Source organism: Triplophysa dalaica, chromosome 22, assembly GCF_015846415.1.
Source record: "Triplophysa dalaica isolate WHDGS20190420 chromosome 22, ASM1584641v1, whole genome shotgun sequence".
NCBI lineage: Eukaryota > Metazoa > Chordata > Actinopteri > Cypriniformes > Nemacheilidae > Triplophysa > Triplophysa dalaica.
Window position 1 is genome coordinate 14,061,718 of NC_079563.1, and position 17,387 is coordinate 14,079,104.

General features: G+C 39.9%; 1 protein-coding gene across 2 annotated transcripts; it reads left to right on the forward strand.

Moving 5' to 3' along the window:
* The first annotated feature begins 98 nt into the window (after positions 1–98).
* si:dkey-250d21.1 (uncharacterized) lies at positions 99–15,756 on the forward strand. Of its 2 annotated transcripts, none has more exons than XM_056736159.1 (14): positions 99–584; positions 1,165–1,285; positions 2,166–2,273; positions 2,499–2,535; positions 2,644–4,535; positions 4,644–4,671; positions 5,157–6,919; positions 7,014–7,062; positions 7,174–7,217; positions 7,516–7,564; positions 8,048–9,888; positions 10,085–10,121; positions 10,848–10,931; positions 11,020–15,756. In XM_056736159.1, exons 1-14 carry the CDS (start codon positions 484–486, stop codon positions 15,075–15,077), a joined length of 10,212 nt encoding a protein of 3,403 aa, XP_056592137.1. In that variant the 5' UTR covers positions 99–483; the 3' UTR covers positions 15,078–15,756. The 2 variants fall into 2 exon arrangements, with proteins under 2 accessions (XP_056592137.1, XP_056592138.1); XM_056736160.1 differs by having other exon boundaries at positions 8,051–9,888.
* Positions 15,757–17,387: the final 1,631 nt, after the last annotated feature.

A 17,387-nucleotide genomic window follows, 5' to 3' on the forward strand; every position in this document is an offset into this window, starting at 1 on the left:
TCCAAATAAAATAATGTTTTACATATGATTTCTTTACCGTATTTATGCTAAGAAAGGGGTGTGACCTCGACATTCACGTGGGTTGAAGAAAAGAAACCTTGGCGCCTCGTGGAAAAGGAGAACAATTTGGTGCTTAGACTTATTACTAATAATACAAATATACTTTATTACAGTCATGCGTTTTTCGTTCCGCGCACATGACGATTGAAACTACCGATGGTGCAACGCAGTTGTAGAGGCTATCTAACGTTAGCCATGCTTGGGTCTAAGTTTCTATTTCCGCTCGACATTGGTGTTCTTCCTGGTTGTTGATCTGGATAGCAACATTTCGGCCACGAGCAAGTTCCGACAAAATGCAGGCGACGATACAAAATAACGTTTGAGCGTTAGATATTATAACGCCTATGTCGGCGTTTGCTTTTTAAATATCAAAGCTTCTCATTTGCGAGGGAGGATTCATGCAATGCGATATTCATTTTGATTATGTCCAAAATGCCCGACTCCTGTGCTGCAGCAAGCTGCAAGCAGAGTACGGACCAGTCCAACGTTTTCTTCTTCTTCAGGTTCCCGCTGGATCCGAATCGGTGAGTGAGGTTTTATTTCTACACTAAATGCAATTTAAATCCGCGTTGTAGCGTATCTGTTATGTCCCGTTAAGTTTTGCATTTAGAGCCTGGATTTGCGAATTAGCATTATTTGTTAGCCGGTTAGCTTCTGCCCCCCTCTCGCAATGATTCATTGAATGCATTACACGTTAGTTATATCATCGGCTTTTATCTGATACGTGTATTTTTAAGTCATCTGGTTATGCGATATGTTTCTGCGAAGATCTAGTAAACAGTTCGCATTTATCAATGAATGTTTAGCGGTTCTGCAAAGTGATTGCTGCAACTTTTATTAGGTTACTGTAAGCAACGACTCTAGTACGCGTTCGCCATCATCAGGCCCTTCCCAAAATGGCAGGAATTTAATTCCTCCAGAATACATGCCATTCTGTTTATGGCCTGATTTGTGCTTTGCTGGATTTTGTTTTAATCGTAACAATTGGGTGTCAGACACAGCGTCGAACTGGTTATTGTCATTGTGTTCACGTGTAAAAAATATATTATTTTGACTAGCATCACAACATTTGCACTACTGCAGTAACCTTATTTTTATCTGTAGATGTAAACAATGGGTGAGCAATTGCAGCAGACCAGATCTGAAGAATAAAACACCTGAATATTTACACAAGAACTACAAGTTATGCTCAAAACATTTTGAGACCTCTATGTTACGTCAGCAAGTAAGTATAGAAGAAGGGTGAGCATCATCTTTAAAAGAGTGTGCATTTTTTTTCAGGCATTGTCATGTTCATTAATTGTATGAAAATGTGTCAGTGGGTAAAATGTGTCTTCCCATGTTGTTGTCACGTTGCCATATATTTAGAAACGTGCTATAAAAAACAGCTGTAATAGAACGTGAGAAAAAGTGAGAAATGTAAGATAAAAGGGAGGGGAAGGTGTTGTTTTGTTAAGATATCATTTCTGTGATGCAGAAGATAGATGTGTTTTATGTCTTGCAAAGGAAATATTACATTTCTTCTTTAAAGACTAGACATTTAAAGTATATACAATGAAAAAAGGTAGTTCTTTGATAAGGTGCACCACAACTTGTCTGAATTTTATGTCAAAGCAAATTTATGCAGTAAGTAGTGTCTTGCAGATGTATCTGTATGAATGCATGCATGTTGTTGATCTGCAATGTAATAAAAAGTAATTTTCTTATTGAAAAAATTAGCGATATCTTGAATGGATAAAAGATAGTTCTGGGATAAAGTGCACCAAATCTTTTGTGGATTAAACACTTGCCGCCGTGTACGAGGAATGCTGTACATTGTTTATATTACAAAGGTTGAATTAGAAGGAAATTGGTTATGTATTTCACAGTAACTTAACTAACCTCCAGCTTGGGGGAAGTGTGTCACAGTCTACTTTGTAAAAATATATTTCTTTAGCCATGTATTGTTTGTGAATAATCTCTTGCCGTTTACAATTAGATTTTCAATTATGTGTAAAAAAGCATAGCACCAATAATATGAGTTGTCATTTATAAAGACTAGTGACCATGTACATTTTTAGCCATTAAGGAATATCTACAAATCATACATTTTTGTTTTGCTTTAGAGCACTGCTAAGCCTATCCTCAAGGATGATGCAGTTCCTACTATATTTGACCAACCCACCAACAAGGACAAAGCAGAAAATAGCAGCAGAAAGAGAACAAGAGAGAAAGTGGGTATTGTTTAATTGCAAAGATATTTGAATTCTGCTTCAAGGTTTCATGCATCATAGTGCGATTTGGACAGTTTGGCCTCTGTAAAATAGATTGTATTGTTTATATCTATCACTATGTATGCATTGTTACAGACTGAGAATTTGATCTGCAAACAGTTTTAAAAACTAAAGCTAAACTATTGCATTTGGATAATATGGATAACATTTTTTTTTTGGTTTCAGGCAGCAGAGGAGCCAGTTGTCGCAAAGAAAACTAAAGGTAGAAAATACATTATCTCATCGATTTTGCTTTGAAATTAAACAGTTTAACATCTGAAATGCTAAGCTATTTATAAATACATTTTCTTTTGTGCTTTGCTTTCATTAGGTACTGCTGATAACTCACAACGCTCTATAATAACAGCAGAGGATACAGTTGAGAACGTCCCAGTTGAGAACGTCGAAAACGTCCCAGTTGAGAACGTCCCAGTTGAGAACAGCGCGACACACAATCTTCTTGCACCTGATGAATCAGAGAAAGAGGATCCTGCTATTTCCAAAGTCAAGGAGACTTTGAAAGACTATTTTAAAGAGACGTTAGCCTTCACTGGTTTCAACATTGGCAGCAATGCAATTCCCAACTCTACCAAACCACTTGGGAGCGACCCAGCTGGCCCGCTCTCTGTCAATACCATATGTGCAGAGAAGATTGACCCGAAAGAAGTGCTCACCTTAGGAGAGGATGTTATGCATAAGGAGATTTGCAACAGTTTGCGCCTCGCACGCTTTTTCTCCATACTTCTCCAAGACAAAATACAAATCGAAGACAAGGACCAGATCCCTTTTTTTATCCGTTTTGTCACAGCTGCAGGCTTCCCACACAAACACCTTGTGGGATTTCTCCCCTGTGATATTGATTCTGACAGTCTGTTTAATATGCTGATATCTGAGATCAGCAACAAGTGGGGTCTGCGGATGGAGCACTGTCGTGGATTCACCTACCTTACGACAGGTAGCGTATGTCAGAAGTTAAAAGAGCTCTCATGCAGAATGTTGAGGGATTTTCCGCAAGTAGTGTTAGCCCCCAGTGAGCCCTATGCCTTTAACATGTGGTTGATTCGCACTATGCCCGTCCTTTCGATTCAAGATGTTATTGATACTTTAGAAGAGGTTGCCGCTGTTATTAGACAGTCCGAGACTCTTGCAAGGAAACTTGAAATCAAGATCACTTCTTTATACGGCCACATCAAGGGTGAGGTGGACAGGGTCAAGGATGCTTGCCAGAACCATTGGGAATACGCCACCGATGCTTTTCAGACAATGCTTGATATCTTGGAGCCATTTTTGAACAGCATTGGAGAGATGTGCACCAGTTCTCTTTCAAATGTGGATGCAGACACTGTCGAAGTGCTTCTGAAGCTGAAAGACAAAATGAAGAATTTTAATTTCATTGTTACGCTTGTGGTCCTCAAGAACACGCTGTGTTGTGTAAGCATCCTGAACCCCAGTCTCAGGGGAATAATCAGCATCAGCAGCACCTTACAGTACACCATCTCAAACGCCTTAAAGCTTCTCACCAAACATTTACAGGAGATTGCAATTTTTCATAGAAAGTGGTTCTCCGATGCATTGGGCAGGGCCAAGAAGTTGGGTGTGCCAGTCGGTATGCCCGCGGAGTTGGTGACCAATGGTGAAGATGCAGAGAAACCCCAGATCTCTTTAGAGGATTACTATAGGGAAACACTGAGCAAGAAAGTCTTGCAATACCTTGCTGATGAAGTTAAAAGAGTCTTAGGCACTGAAATGGTAAGAATCCTCAGATGGTTGTCATTGGTGCCATCATACATGGCTGACCACAATTTTAGCATCCGCAAAGACAAAGTTGCTGATGCCAACCTGAATAACTTGGCTCGTCCTGACTCCTTCTATGATGAGCTGGGCTGCTGGGAAGTGAAATGGAGACATGCTAGCAAGCGAAGGATCCTTCCAACCAATGTGTTTGCCACCCTCAAGATTCCAGATATAGGCTTTTACCCAAACGTGCAGAGCCTTCTCCGAGTGCTGGGTACCATCCCTTGTGTCACTGCAGAAGCAGATGTGTACGGGCAGTATGAAATGGTGTTGAACAGGTATCACTCCTACATGAAAGAAGTTCCTGTAGAGAAGAGACTGTGTAATATGGCACTTGTTTATGTCAACCAAGATGTACACTTCAACATTGAGGAAATGGTGGATGCATATGTTGAGAAATATCCGGACATTCTGCAGCTTTTGCAAGAGGTAAATATGTTTGGCATCCTTATGGTTTTTCGTTTTATGTAGATGTGCAATGCCTCTCTAGAGTGCAATCAAAATTTCACCATTCTTAACTTTTTTATTTATCTTAAGGTTGATGCGATGGAAGTCGAGCCATCAGGTAAAGAAAGACCTTTCTCTCTTCATATATATATATATTTTTAATTCTGTTATTATTTACTCGCCAACAAGTTGTTCCAAATCTGTATAAAATAATTGGCTCTGAGGAACACAGAGAATGAAATTTAGAAGAACGCTTGTAACTGAACAGTTCTTGGACCCCATTGACTACCATAGTAGGAAAAAATGCTTTATAAATTTCTTTGTTCTGTTGAAAAGGAAAGTAAACAGTTCTGGGGCACTTTTGACTACATTGTATTTTTTCCTGCTATTGCAGTCAATGATGTCCAAGAACGGTTCAGTTACAAGCATTCGTCTAAATATCTTCCTCTTTGTTCAACCAAACAAAGAAATTATGCTGGTTTGGAACAAATGGAGAGTGAGTAATCGATGACAGATTATCCCTTCAATCTTCCTTTAAGCATCCCATTCAGAACATGATTGACGTTTTATCATTTTACTTTTTTTACTCAAACCCCTGTATAGTACCAGAAACCATTGCAAATGATACCGCTAAGGATGACACAGAAGAACCAAGAGAGATGACTTTAAGTATGGAAACTGAGAGACCGAAACCACCAGAATGTGCAGAAACGGATAAAGAAGCATTAAAATCTGCTCTACAGGCAGCGGTCACTGCAGCCTATGGCAGACAAAGCAAACACACACAGGGTGATCAAGAAATGGACTATGTGACCAAATCTGAAATGAACGAAGTCCTGAAAGTGTGCGAAGATGTTGTCAGAGATAGAATTATAACAGAGGTTGGACGTTCGTTCTTCTCCCTGTTCATTGACCGAGTTGTCAGACTTGGAGAAATAGAGTACTTACCCATGTTTCTCAGATTTGTCGACAGTTTTGATATCATGCGTCTTGAGCTTTTAGGGTTTGTAGAAGTCAGTCATGACACTGACACCATGTCCGAACGACTGTTTGATGCTGTCACAAAAGATTGGCGTCTGAATTTGAGCAACTGCAGAGGTCAAGCGTACCTTGGCTCCGGCGAGGTGTCCTACAAGCTCAAAGCCTTTGCTTGTAAAATACAGGAGAGGCAGCCTCTTGCTATATGCACGCACTGCTCATGTTACTCTTTCAATACCTGGTGGTCAAGGTCGGTCCCTGTAGCTGCGGTCATCAGAGCCATAGACACATTAGAAGAGATAGTGTCATTTTTCCAAAGCCTGCCTTTCCTGGAAAAACAACTGGATCAAGTCTTAGCCATAGGCTTGAGAGAGAGCTATGAGAAAATCCACGAGCTTCAAGGAAAGTTCTGCTCTTCTTGGCTCGAGAAGCACGACTCTTATGAAGTCTTTGCTCAGATTCTAGAGCCCTTGGCAATGTGTCTAGAAAATATCGATGACTGCAAACCGCAGGGATGGAGTTTGGCGGTTTCCAACCGGGCCAAGAAACTGCTTCAGTTGATTCGGGACTTTGACTTCATTGTGGCAATTGTTGCGTTAAAGAATGCCTCATCGTTCACCAGAGAACTCAGCGCAGCACTGCAGAAAGACCATTTTAGTGCTGCCTCACAGCTCTGCCAGATTAGTGGGATTTTGGCCACGCTCCACCGGGTGAAGACCAACATCAAGGTTTTCCATCAGAACTGGTTTGATGAGGCTTGTGTCTTCGCTCAGAATCTAGGTGTCCAGGTGAAAATGCCTGATAATGTGGTTATTCCTCGGGACAGTCTCTTAAAACCAGGTGTGTACTACAAAGACGCAATGAGTGTCCCCTTGGTTGATTACCTTATAAACATGGTAAAGGATTATTTCTCTGATGACCACAAGGAGGCCCTCAACTTCTTGTCTCTGGTGCCGTGCTCCGTTACAATGAGCTATGTCTTTGAAACACTAAAGTTAAAACCTCCGTTGTACATCGGTGACCTTCCAGACCCTGACAACTTCTTCACAGAGCTCAGCTGCTGGAAAGTTAAGTGGAATACAAAAGTGGTTAGTGAAACTATACCAGAAACCATTTTCCAGACTCTTCGCCTGCCGCTCATGCAGTACTTTTCAAACATCAATACCTTGCTGAAAATTCTGTGCGTGTTGCCAAGCACAGCTCTGGAATATTGTGGTGAGGTGAAGCGGCATAAAATGTATCAAGACTTCCTGAGCAATACCTCTTCGAAGGACAGATCGCCCTGTTTAGCCATGCTACAGGTGGGAACTGACTTTAAAAGAGACCTTGACAAAATGGTTGCTCAGTGCCTAAAAGTCACACCTAAGACCCTGGAGGGTATATGCCTGGTGAGGATCTATGTTTTATATTCCACATTTAAATTAGTGTTTGTATTCAATGTGTTATTTGTATTTCATTTGTAATATTCTTTTTATCAACCAGGACAAAGAATCAAGAACTTTGGGACGGACTGTTGAGATGAAAACAGAGGGTATGTCTTTTTTTACAGGAATGTAAACTAATTGAACTAAGACATATAGAGGCTATTCCTATTTTAAAGATCCAGGATGTCTAATGAATGCGCTCTTTGACAACTTTGCAGATGACCACCATATGGATGTAGTTGAGGTCACGGAAACTCTACAGGTTTGTAATATTAAGTAATTAGTAATGATTTTCTTTACAGCTGTTTTAAAGTTGTAGCTCAATTTTACACCTCATCTGTGTGAAAAATGTTGTCAAGAATGATGCCAAGATTGCGAGTATGTTGCCACTGTGAAAATGAGCAATGAACAATTTTAACAAAGAAGGGTTAAGATAGCAAAACTATTTGTTGTAGTTTAAAATCTTTTGGTTTAGGTCAAATGCTGTTTCACATCAGCCTTTATACGCTGTTGTATTTTGTCAGTATTGTTGTTTTTAACACTAGAGTTTTAATTTACAGGGAACAGACCCCAGCATACCAGTGAGGAATTCTGAGACAACAAACAGAGGTATATAATTGTGTGAAACTTGCCCTGTACTGAGCTCCAGGGGCTGGATTCACGAATTTGTTCATAAGACCAAATAAAATAACTTTCTAAGGATAAATTAAAGTTTGTAAGAATGCTCTTAAGTGCAATTTAAGAAAAAATCTTAAATATTTTCTAAATATCTTCATTTTTTTCATAAGAATATTAAAGGCCTTGTCAATGATAGTTGACTTCTAATAATTAACAAAAAATGTGTCAAACAGCATTAAATGTTTTTTTGTGAACTATCCCTTTACTCACTGTCAGATTGTTCCAAACCTGTAAAAATGTCTCGCTCTGATAAACGCAAAAGAAGATATTTGGAAGAATGTAAGTAACCAAACAGATGTAATCCCCCATTGAATCACGAATGCTTTGTGAATCCGGCCCCAGGTCTTAAATGTTAGAATTATTAGTTTCACTTTAATCTTGGGTTTTAACACTAATATTTAACCTGCATTTTAGAAGCAGATACTCTCACACAAGCTGAGAGTACAGACGGTCGACATCAGTCTGAAGATATTGTTGAAGTGGTAATTGTGGACCAACAGCTAAAGAACGAAGAAGAGACCAATGCGAATAAGAATGGCCATTCTGATGAACCAGTGGACAACATAAAGAACTGTGAAAAGGTGTTTAAACAGGCAGCTGTGCTTGCAAGGAGAAACTGCTCATTGGTTGACCTCAGTAAAGAGGAGCAAGATGCGGTGCTTCGGGACCTTGCTTCATGTCATTGGATACAGCAGGAAGGGATGTTGTTTCTAGAGGGAGAAATGCTGCAATGCATTGTTAAGGCCATAAGAGAACAAATCCTCAGTGAAGTTCAGGACTCTCCGTTCTTTTCCATCATCACTGATAGACCTATCTCGGTGGGTGAAACAAAGTTCCTGCCCGTTTTTGTTAGGTATGTCAATGACTGCATTCCTAAAGTGGAGCTGGTAGGGTTTCTGCCATTTGAAGAAAGTTCTGATGTAAATTTGCAAGCTAAGGCCCTCTCATCCACACTAGAGGCTGAGTGGGGACTTCAGATGGGCTACTGCCGTGGCCAGTCCATTATGTGCATTGGCACAGGAGGCCAGAGTCTCAGGAAGATGGCTTTGGGCCTTTTGGAGAATTATCCGTTAGCAGTGAACACACCTAGTGAGTCTTGTGGTCTTGCCTATTGGCAGGCGTTAAGCTTAAAAAATTCCTCTGTTACTAAGGTTCTAGAGATAGCTGAGGATCTGTTACAGTTTTTCGACCAGTCACCTAAGTTGGAGAATGAGCTTGCTAAGACAATGGATGGACTTCTAAACACCCCACAGGAAGCCCTGGGAGAGATCCCAGAGACCTGCTTGTCCAGATGGAAAAAGAGAGAAGATTTTTTTGACATCCTGGTGGACATGCTCGAGGGAGCCCTAAACTGCTTGGATTCTGTGAGCACCAACAACAGTGGGTCTTGGAGTAGTAACATGTTGCTGCATTCTCAGACTCTGTCCACAGCTATCAGGCAGGTTGATTTTGTCATCCCTCTTGTGATTTTGAAGAACGCCTGTGCTCCATTGAGGAACTGTAGCACGGTGTTTCGCTGTGGAAACCCTGCTGACATCGTCTGTGAGCTTGAGAAAATTATGCCAATCATAGATTCTCTAGGCAAGATGTTGGAAAATGTGAGTGCAGTGCATTCTACCTGGTTTGAGGAGGCAGTGGAACTTGCCGTTAAGGTCACCGGATTGCTGTCATATCCAGAATCCGTCAATAGCTATGAGTCACCAGAGGCATTCTACATGGAAACCGTTAGCTTACCAGTTCTAAATGGGTTGATTGAAGAAATGAAGTTCAACTTCTCAGAAAATCACCTGAAAGCCCTTAAAGTGTTGTCTCTGCTGCCAACCTGTAACCCTCTTCCCATCCTTCCTGAATCCACTGAAAAACTACACACTATCTACCTGAGTGACCTCCCTGAACAAGAAACAGCTGAGGAAGACATCAACACCTGGGCCACAGTGTGGAGGGAGAAGTACCAAGATGTTTCTCCTCCTACCTCCATCTCTGAGACGTTGCTCCACAGTGAAGCCAAACAACTTCCAAATGTTGCTACGCTTCTTAAACTCGTGGCTGTGTTGCCTAGCATTAGCATGGAGTGTGATCTAATGAAAACAACTCTAAATTCCTTGAGAACTTTACTCCGAGATGGTATCTTCAACAGGGGTAGTAAGACTGACGCAGTCATGCTTCTGATGCATCGTCAGACGCTTCAAAGTTTGGAAGAGATAATTGAGAAATGTATGGAGAATGATCTAGAGAGTCATCAATTTCTTGCTCAGGTATGGTGACATTCTCGCTGCAGTTTTTACTTCTTTGTGTAACAGCATCAAAATAGCAAAAAACATTCTCACTAGCCATTTGTTTTGATTTACATTCATTTACATCACATTTAACACTTTATGTAAAAAATGAATAATAATAGCAAAGGTGTCAGGGTGGGTCCTGTTCTAATTTCTGATTTGATATCTTTTGTAGGCAAAAGCAAGAGTAAATCATCTGAGAATGGAAAGTGGTAAGTACAACTCTGAAAATATCTGTGAGTAGTGAGAATAACTAAAAGTGTAATATTTTATCAAATCATGGTCAACCGATAGCACTGTGTCCAATTGGCTGATAAGGGGTTGATATAACACAAATGCAATTACAGTAAATGAGACCCGTGTAGGAAACTGGTGAAACTAAATGAACTATTATTGTGTTTTATGTTGTTAGTTAGTAGAATACAGCTTAGCAATGAAACCGTGAAAAGATGCAACGCATGAGATAACGTTAATATCGGCTTTTTATATGGCAAATAAATAAATAAAATTATACGATTTTAAATGTATTATTAGTTTTTACCATACAATTTTTGAAAAGTTTATTTGCAATAATAGAACGTTTTTTCTTTTTTCAAAAATCATGTGTTTATTATGTCGACATGTTTTTGTTAGTAAGATGTATGTTTTTATTACTCAATAAAACCAGTTAGATTTTTTATATTACTTGGAAAGCTTGGAATAAAGTACATTATTTAAAAAAAAGAGTTAAACTGAGTTTTTTAGCAAAAATATTGGTAGATTGTAAAAAAATGTGCGGCCGATGGCGTAATTACAAAATTGCAAAATGTTGATGTGTTGATGGGAACCGTTTAGTCTTAAATAAAATGTATGAAAAAACCCTAAAAAACATGAACTTTAAGTAGATTACCTGTGGATAATTACCTTGTTCTTACACATTCTTTATTTATCTTCCTCAGAAGTGATTGCCATGGCTCCAAAGGAGATTTCTGTAGATGTGAATGGTTCTGGTTATTTTCATGATGCAAAGGATGCTGGAACTGGTCAGTGAATATCTGTAGTATTAAATGCCAGTCTATGGTTTCATGTTTTTTTTTTTGTAAAACCATGTTTTTTCTTTTTTTGGTTTAGACGTGAACACTGCTCCTACCGAGGAAGTTCAAATGGAAAAGAATGGGTCTACTGAGATACTTGAGGCTGAAGAACCATCCACAAGGACACCTGACCCACAGTCATCATCAACTATTGACACCTCTGACAAACCCGCAACAACGATTCAGGTCATCCCTGCTAGCAGCCCTCTACCAGTCAGCACACCTGAACAACCAACACAATCCGTCCAAGATGCCTCCATGCAATCCACATCAGTAGTCCAAACTGATCAACTCGTTGACTCAACTCAACATCAAGATACAAATGGTCTTGAACAATGTGAAGCTGGCTTGTCAGTTCAGACTGCAGCTTATCAGTTGCTAGCTATAGGGCAAGATGGCGCTGAGCAAGAGCAAATGAGCGACCAGTTATTATCAGTCGATCAAGGTGAAACCATGGAAGTTGATCACAGTGAAAATTATCAGTTTGTAGCAGCAGATGAAAGTGGAACAGACCAACCAGCAAGCTTGCAAATTGTTCCTGATCCGATGATTGCAGCGGATCACACTGAAACTGATCTGTCTGTTGAACCATGTCACACAGCAAAAGGGTTAGCAGAAGAAGGTGGAACTGGTCAGTTGGTTTCAGGGGATCCAAATGAATATATTCGATCCATGGCAGTTGATCAAAGTGTAAATGAAGAGTTGGTGTCAGCGAATCAAGGAGAAACCGATCAAGTTATGGAAGTCGATAAGAGTGACACAGATCAGACTGTAGCTACAAATCAAAATGAAGCCTACCAGTCAGAAGCTGCTGAACACACTGTGGAAACTGTTCAATCTATAGTAGAACTTCAAGTTGAAAATGAAACCGCTCCGTTAGTATCATTGGCTGGTATTGAATCTGGTCAACTTGTAGATATTGATCCCTCTGGAAAGGATGAGAATGCAACACATGAAGCACATCAGAGTGGTACTGATGAGATCATTGCAGTTGGTCAAGTTGAATTTGATCATTCTGTTGCAGAAAGTGAGGCTAGTCAGACAGAAGCAGGTTTAGCAAATGAAACTCAAATGGGTCAGTTAGTATCAGAGGTTAAAATTGTGTCTGAACAGCTGATTGTTGTTGACTATGTAATTGATCCGTCTGTAACAGCAGATCATGGTGTCGCTGATCAGTTAGTTGCAGTTGAACAAGTTGAAACTGATAATTCTATGATTGAGAGTCAACATGAAACTGTTCTGACAGAAGCAGGGTTAGCAGATGAAGTTAGAACTGGTCACTCAATATCAGAGGATCAAAACGCATCTGATCAACTCATGGTAGTTGACTCTGGAATTGATCAGTCTGTGACAGACAATCAAAGTGTAACTGATGACGTAGTGGCACATGTTAGAGCTGAAACGGATATTTCTGTAGTTGAGGGTCAAAAGACCAGTCAGATAGAAGCAGGGTTAGCCAACAAAGCTGAAACTGGTGAGGTTGTGTCAGAGGAGCAAAATGGATCTGATCAGCTCATGATAGTTGATTCTGAGATTGATCAGACTGTAACAGCAGATCAAAGTATAGCTGATCAGTTAGTGAATGTTGGTCAAGTTGAAACTGATCATTCTGTAGTTGAGGGTCAAAGTGAGGCTGGTCAGACAGAAGCATGGTTAGCAAATGAAGTTGAAACTGGTCAGTTGTTATCAGAGGATCAGCTCATGGTAGTTGACTCTGGTATTGATCTGACTGTAACAGCAGATCAAAGTGTAGCTGATCAGTTAGTGAATGTTGGTCAAATTGAAACTGATCATTCTGTAGTAGAGGGTCAAAGTGAGGCTGGTCAGACAGAAGCAGGGTTAGGAAATGTTGAAACCAGTCAATTGGAATCAGATGATCAGCTCATGGTAGTTGACTCTGGAAATGATCAGTCTGTTGGACCAAATCATGGCGGAAGTGTTCAGTCAATAATGGGAGATCAAAGTGTACCTGATCAATTTGTGGTAGTGAGTCAAGTTGAGACTGACCAGTCTATAACAGATGGGCAGAATGATTCTGGTGGGACTGAAACTGAATTGGCAAGTGAAGAAAGAAGTGGTCAGTTAGTAGGTGATCAGCTTATGGTAGTTGACTCTGGAAATTATCAATCTGAAGATCATGGTGAAACAGGTCAATCGGTAATGGATCAAACTGATCAGTTTGTGGCACAAGTTGCAGCTCAACCTGTAGTTGAAGGTCAAAGTGGAGATGATCGTTCAGTGACAGGTGTAGTAGATCTAAACAGAACTAGTCAGATTGTATCAACGGAACAAAGTGGAACCGATCGGCTCATGGCAGATGAAGTACAGTCTGTGGTAGGGACTCAGGATGGAATTATTCCAGGCTTGTCTGATCAATTTGTGCCATTTGGTCAAAGTGAAACTGATCAGATAGTACCAGGGAATTCAGAAAGTGGAACCGATCATTCACAATCAGTAGATCAGGTTGGCCCTGACCAGCTTGAAGTTGCTGTAAATTGTGGCACAGACCAGCTGGATTCAGTACCCCCAGATGGATCAGACCATCAATCCGCAGAGCCACAAGCTCAGCCTGATCAGCCTTCTGCAATAATTCTTAACCATTCCATGTCTGTTTCACCTGTGGACATCACTGATCATCCCACAGCAGCACAATCTGAAGAAAAGGACCAATCCACAGCAAAGGCTCAGGAAAGCACAGACAAAGACACTGGACCTGAACAAAAAGTTCTTACCCTCTATAATACTTCTGCTCGGGAGAAGCTACTCAAAGAACTTTGTGACGTGCAGTACTTTACCATTGTGGCTGAGGAAGAGTTGAAAATTGATGGACAACCTTACATCCCTGTTGGAATACACTACCTTAACAAACAAGATGTTCAATGTGAGAATATATTAGCCTTTATCCCTCTCGCCACAGACATCGCTTTATTTGTGGATATTCTGACGACTGCCCTCTCACAGAAGTGGGGTTTAAACTTGGCATTCTGTAGGGGTCAGGTCTTGGCAAGACCAGGGGCCTCCGTCTCTCAAATGAGACAAGCTTCATCTTTGCTTTCCCAGAGACTTCCTCATGCTTTGAGTTTCTTGAGCCCATTAACTCCCATGTCTTTGCTAGCCAGTTTGTCCTCTCTAAGAGTGGTCAAACACAGTTTTAAATGCTTTGAGCAGCTGTTAAAGTGGTTCTCTGAGGATGATCAGCGACAAGTAAGGCTTCACGATGCTGTTGTACATTTATTCCAGACAGACGAAAGTAAAGCCAGTGAGCTGAAATCCAAGCTTGGCAGCAGTCAATGGGCAATGAGCCATGAGATTCTGGATCTTACTGTTGACATTTTAGAAGCTGTATTTTATTGTTTAAATGAGATGAGAGAAAATGGCACTGAGGTCAACGCAGCACAGGCTCAGAGCTTCCTTTCTGTCATCCAGAACTTCGATTTCGTACTTACAGTTGTGATTATGAGAAACATCCTGAGCCTCACCAAAAACCTAAACCAGAGTCTTCAGGGAAATTCCTGTGATGTGTATCAAGCTGTAAGCAGCCTGTCTGATGTTCTGTCCCCTCTCAGTGAAATGAAAAGCTGTATTGAATCACACCATCAAACCTGGTTTCAAGAGGCAGTTGCATTAGCTTCTAAGCTCCAGGTCATAGTTCAGCATCCTTCACTACAACCTCCCTCAAATGTGCACTACAGAGAGGACATCAGTAGAGAGGCCATTGAGTACTGCATTGCAGAAGCAGAAGGGCTCTCCCAGGATGTTTTGTCTGCTCTTCACTGCTTGCAGGTTGTGCCTTATGTCATGTCCAAAGTGGAGGGATGCTGCAAGGACATTGAGTTAGTCAGAGTGTTTCAGGATGACCTGCCTGACCCAAACTCCTTCCAGGATGAGCTCCAGAGGTGGAAGGATAGGTGGCATGGCTCCATCGCGGCTCACCAGCACCTACCTGATACTGTTCTTGGCACTCTCCAAACCTCTGACATCCAGTCTTTTCCCAACATTTTAACTATTCTTAGGCTCCTGGCAGCCCTGCCGTGGTCCAGCGTGCAGAGTAGCTTTAGACAGGGGTACATGAGTTCTGAGTTTTATCCTTTGTAGGCGACTGGGCTTAGCTGATCCCAAACAAGCCCTCCCATTAGGATGTCATATACTGCTGAATCTTCAGAATGGCCCACTTTATTCTAAACTGTAGATCGCGTCAGACTGTAGGTTTCAGTATGCTTTTTTATTAGACACATGAATTAGACATGTACACTTTAATTATATTCACATTGTGGTTTTATTGATGTTTTGTCTTTTTGTTTTCTTCCATTTACGTATGTGGCATGGAAAAAGAGTACTGAAAATTGGGACCAATGTCTTGCCAAAAAAAAAGGATGCCCTTAGGGGGGGCTTTACTGCTTTGTGCCTTTATGCAAAACCCATGACTTTTCAAATCATCGGACTAAAAGCCTGCACAGCAGACTTTGGAAATTTCCTTATATCTTCAGGAACCTTAAAGGACTTTAAATCATTTAAGTCCTCAGAGATAATTTGAGAAGCTGTTTTATCACATTAAATCACGACTGTGATGTTTAATTGTCAAATTGTCATCCCATAGCACAAACTAAAATGCTCTGTCCCTGTATCATTATGCGTGTTACAATGGTTGATTTGTTTGCAGTTTTATTTAGATGAATTACATTTTTCTGTAAACATTTCTCCCAGAAGCCCTCCTCATGAAGGATGCATACATATATATTTGACTAAAATAAATGAATAAAATCATTAAAAAGAAGCATTGTTTACATTTATACCTCTGTGACATTGAAACCTAAAATTGTAAAGCATGTCCACAAGATGGCATTGTTGGTCTTTATTGAGTTGTGAAGGTCTAATTACTGTTTTTGTCCTCTTAATTCCTAATTGGTCCTCTTATTTTTGCCAACGGTTAATTCACTCACAATCTGTAGTAAGTGTGTTTATATTATTTATGTTTATTATAATTAAAGAAATTCTAATTAGTTGTCAGACAATATTTTGATATCAGCATTGGCTGTCGTAATACTGAAGTAGGCATAATGCAGTTGGGAAATTATATTACTTTTCCCATAATATAATAGATATATGAACTAGGAATTCTGGTTATCAATGTTGTTTATAGTTGATACTGAAAAACGGTATAATTTATCTAATTAATTAGCATTTGTCAATATATAATTTACTATTCTACCTTACAGAAATAAATATAACTTTATAATATTTAAGCGTTACTGGTTGGTTACAGGAAACAGATTGCCAATGACATTTCAATTATTTGTTTACCACTTTCTGGCTAGTTTTGTTTGCTCTTATAAGCCCCTATTATAATCCTGCTGTGCTTCACCACGTCCTACCGATGTCCTTTATTCTCTATTGAGTCAAAGGTAGTTAATGATTAGTACGTTCACATTTTTAAAAGTTCAGTCTTTTCAAAGTGCAAGTTTGGGCCCCCTGTAGCCTGTCGATGATTTGCAGCCATTCTTAAACCTTTGTTTCATAGACTACAGATCTATCACAGAATATTGTTTTCAAGAGTAGATTTTGAGATGTTGAGAAGCAATCAGTCTCCCATTTCCATGTAGCCTTGGACCTATGATTCACCCTTGAGGGCTAGGGCCTTTGACCTTTTAGGGTCGTTTCTTGTGAGAGCGTCAGTAGATGTGGTTGGAAAGCACAAAATAAAGCTATTAACAAGACAACACCACAGTAATTACAACTACAAATCAATCAAGGATTGTTTATTGCTTTATTGTTGCAGACTAAATCTCCACACGAGAGTACAAGAGTGGCCTTTCTGAAACAATTGAAGATGGTTTAAAAGAATGTATGTATTAGCTTTTTTCCCCATGGATAAAAATGCCTGCCAAGAGTTTCAATTGTTTAAAATTGTCGAGACAAATTGACCATTTTTAAAAGCTTAGCAACCTACATCAAAGCTTTTTATACAAATACATTCATATACTGTAGTCTTGCTGTATAAATGCTCCACATGTCCTCTCCTGTCTTCAGTCAGTTCCCCAAGGATTTTTACATGCCAATGAATGGTGTGCTGACAAGCTAAGTTCTTTTCCGACTTTCATCAACAAATGCTTTTCACAAACCACAGTAGTTTTGTTTGTCCACAAGAAATAATTGACTGTTTTTGTGATCTGCTAGCTATTTTTTTGACACTTTGTCGTTAAATGGTGCTCAAATGTAAGATTAGTTCCTACAGCTCTCAGATCATATTCCCCACATCTTAAATAAAAAGCACATTTAAAGAAGAAATCGGTAACAAGAGTCTATCTTTTATCTTTAGGTAGCTCGATCACTCATGTAATGTTTTTGCATTGTTTAAGGAATTTTTAACAACACATTCCTGCCATCTTTAAAGAAGATGTTTGAATT

Coding starts and splice junctions, on each gene's coding strand:
- si:dkey-250d21.1 (XM_056736159.1), top strand. CDS start 484: ATGTCCAAAATGCCCGACTCCTGTGCTGCAGCAAGCTGCAAGCAGAGT. Junction 585..1,164: donor TTCCCGCTGGATCCGAATCG/GTGAGTGAGGTT, acceptor TTTTATCTGTAG/ATGTAAACAATGGGTGAGCA. Junction 10,122..10,847: donor TCATCTGAGAATGGAAAGTG/GTAAGTACAACT, acceptor TATCTTCCTCAG/AAGTGATTGCCATGGCTCCA.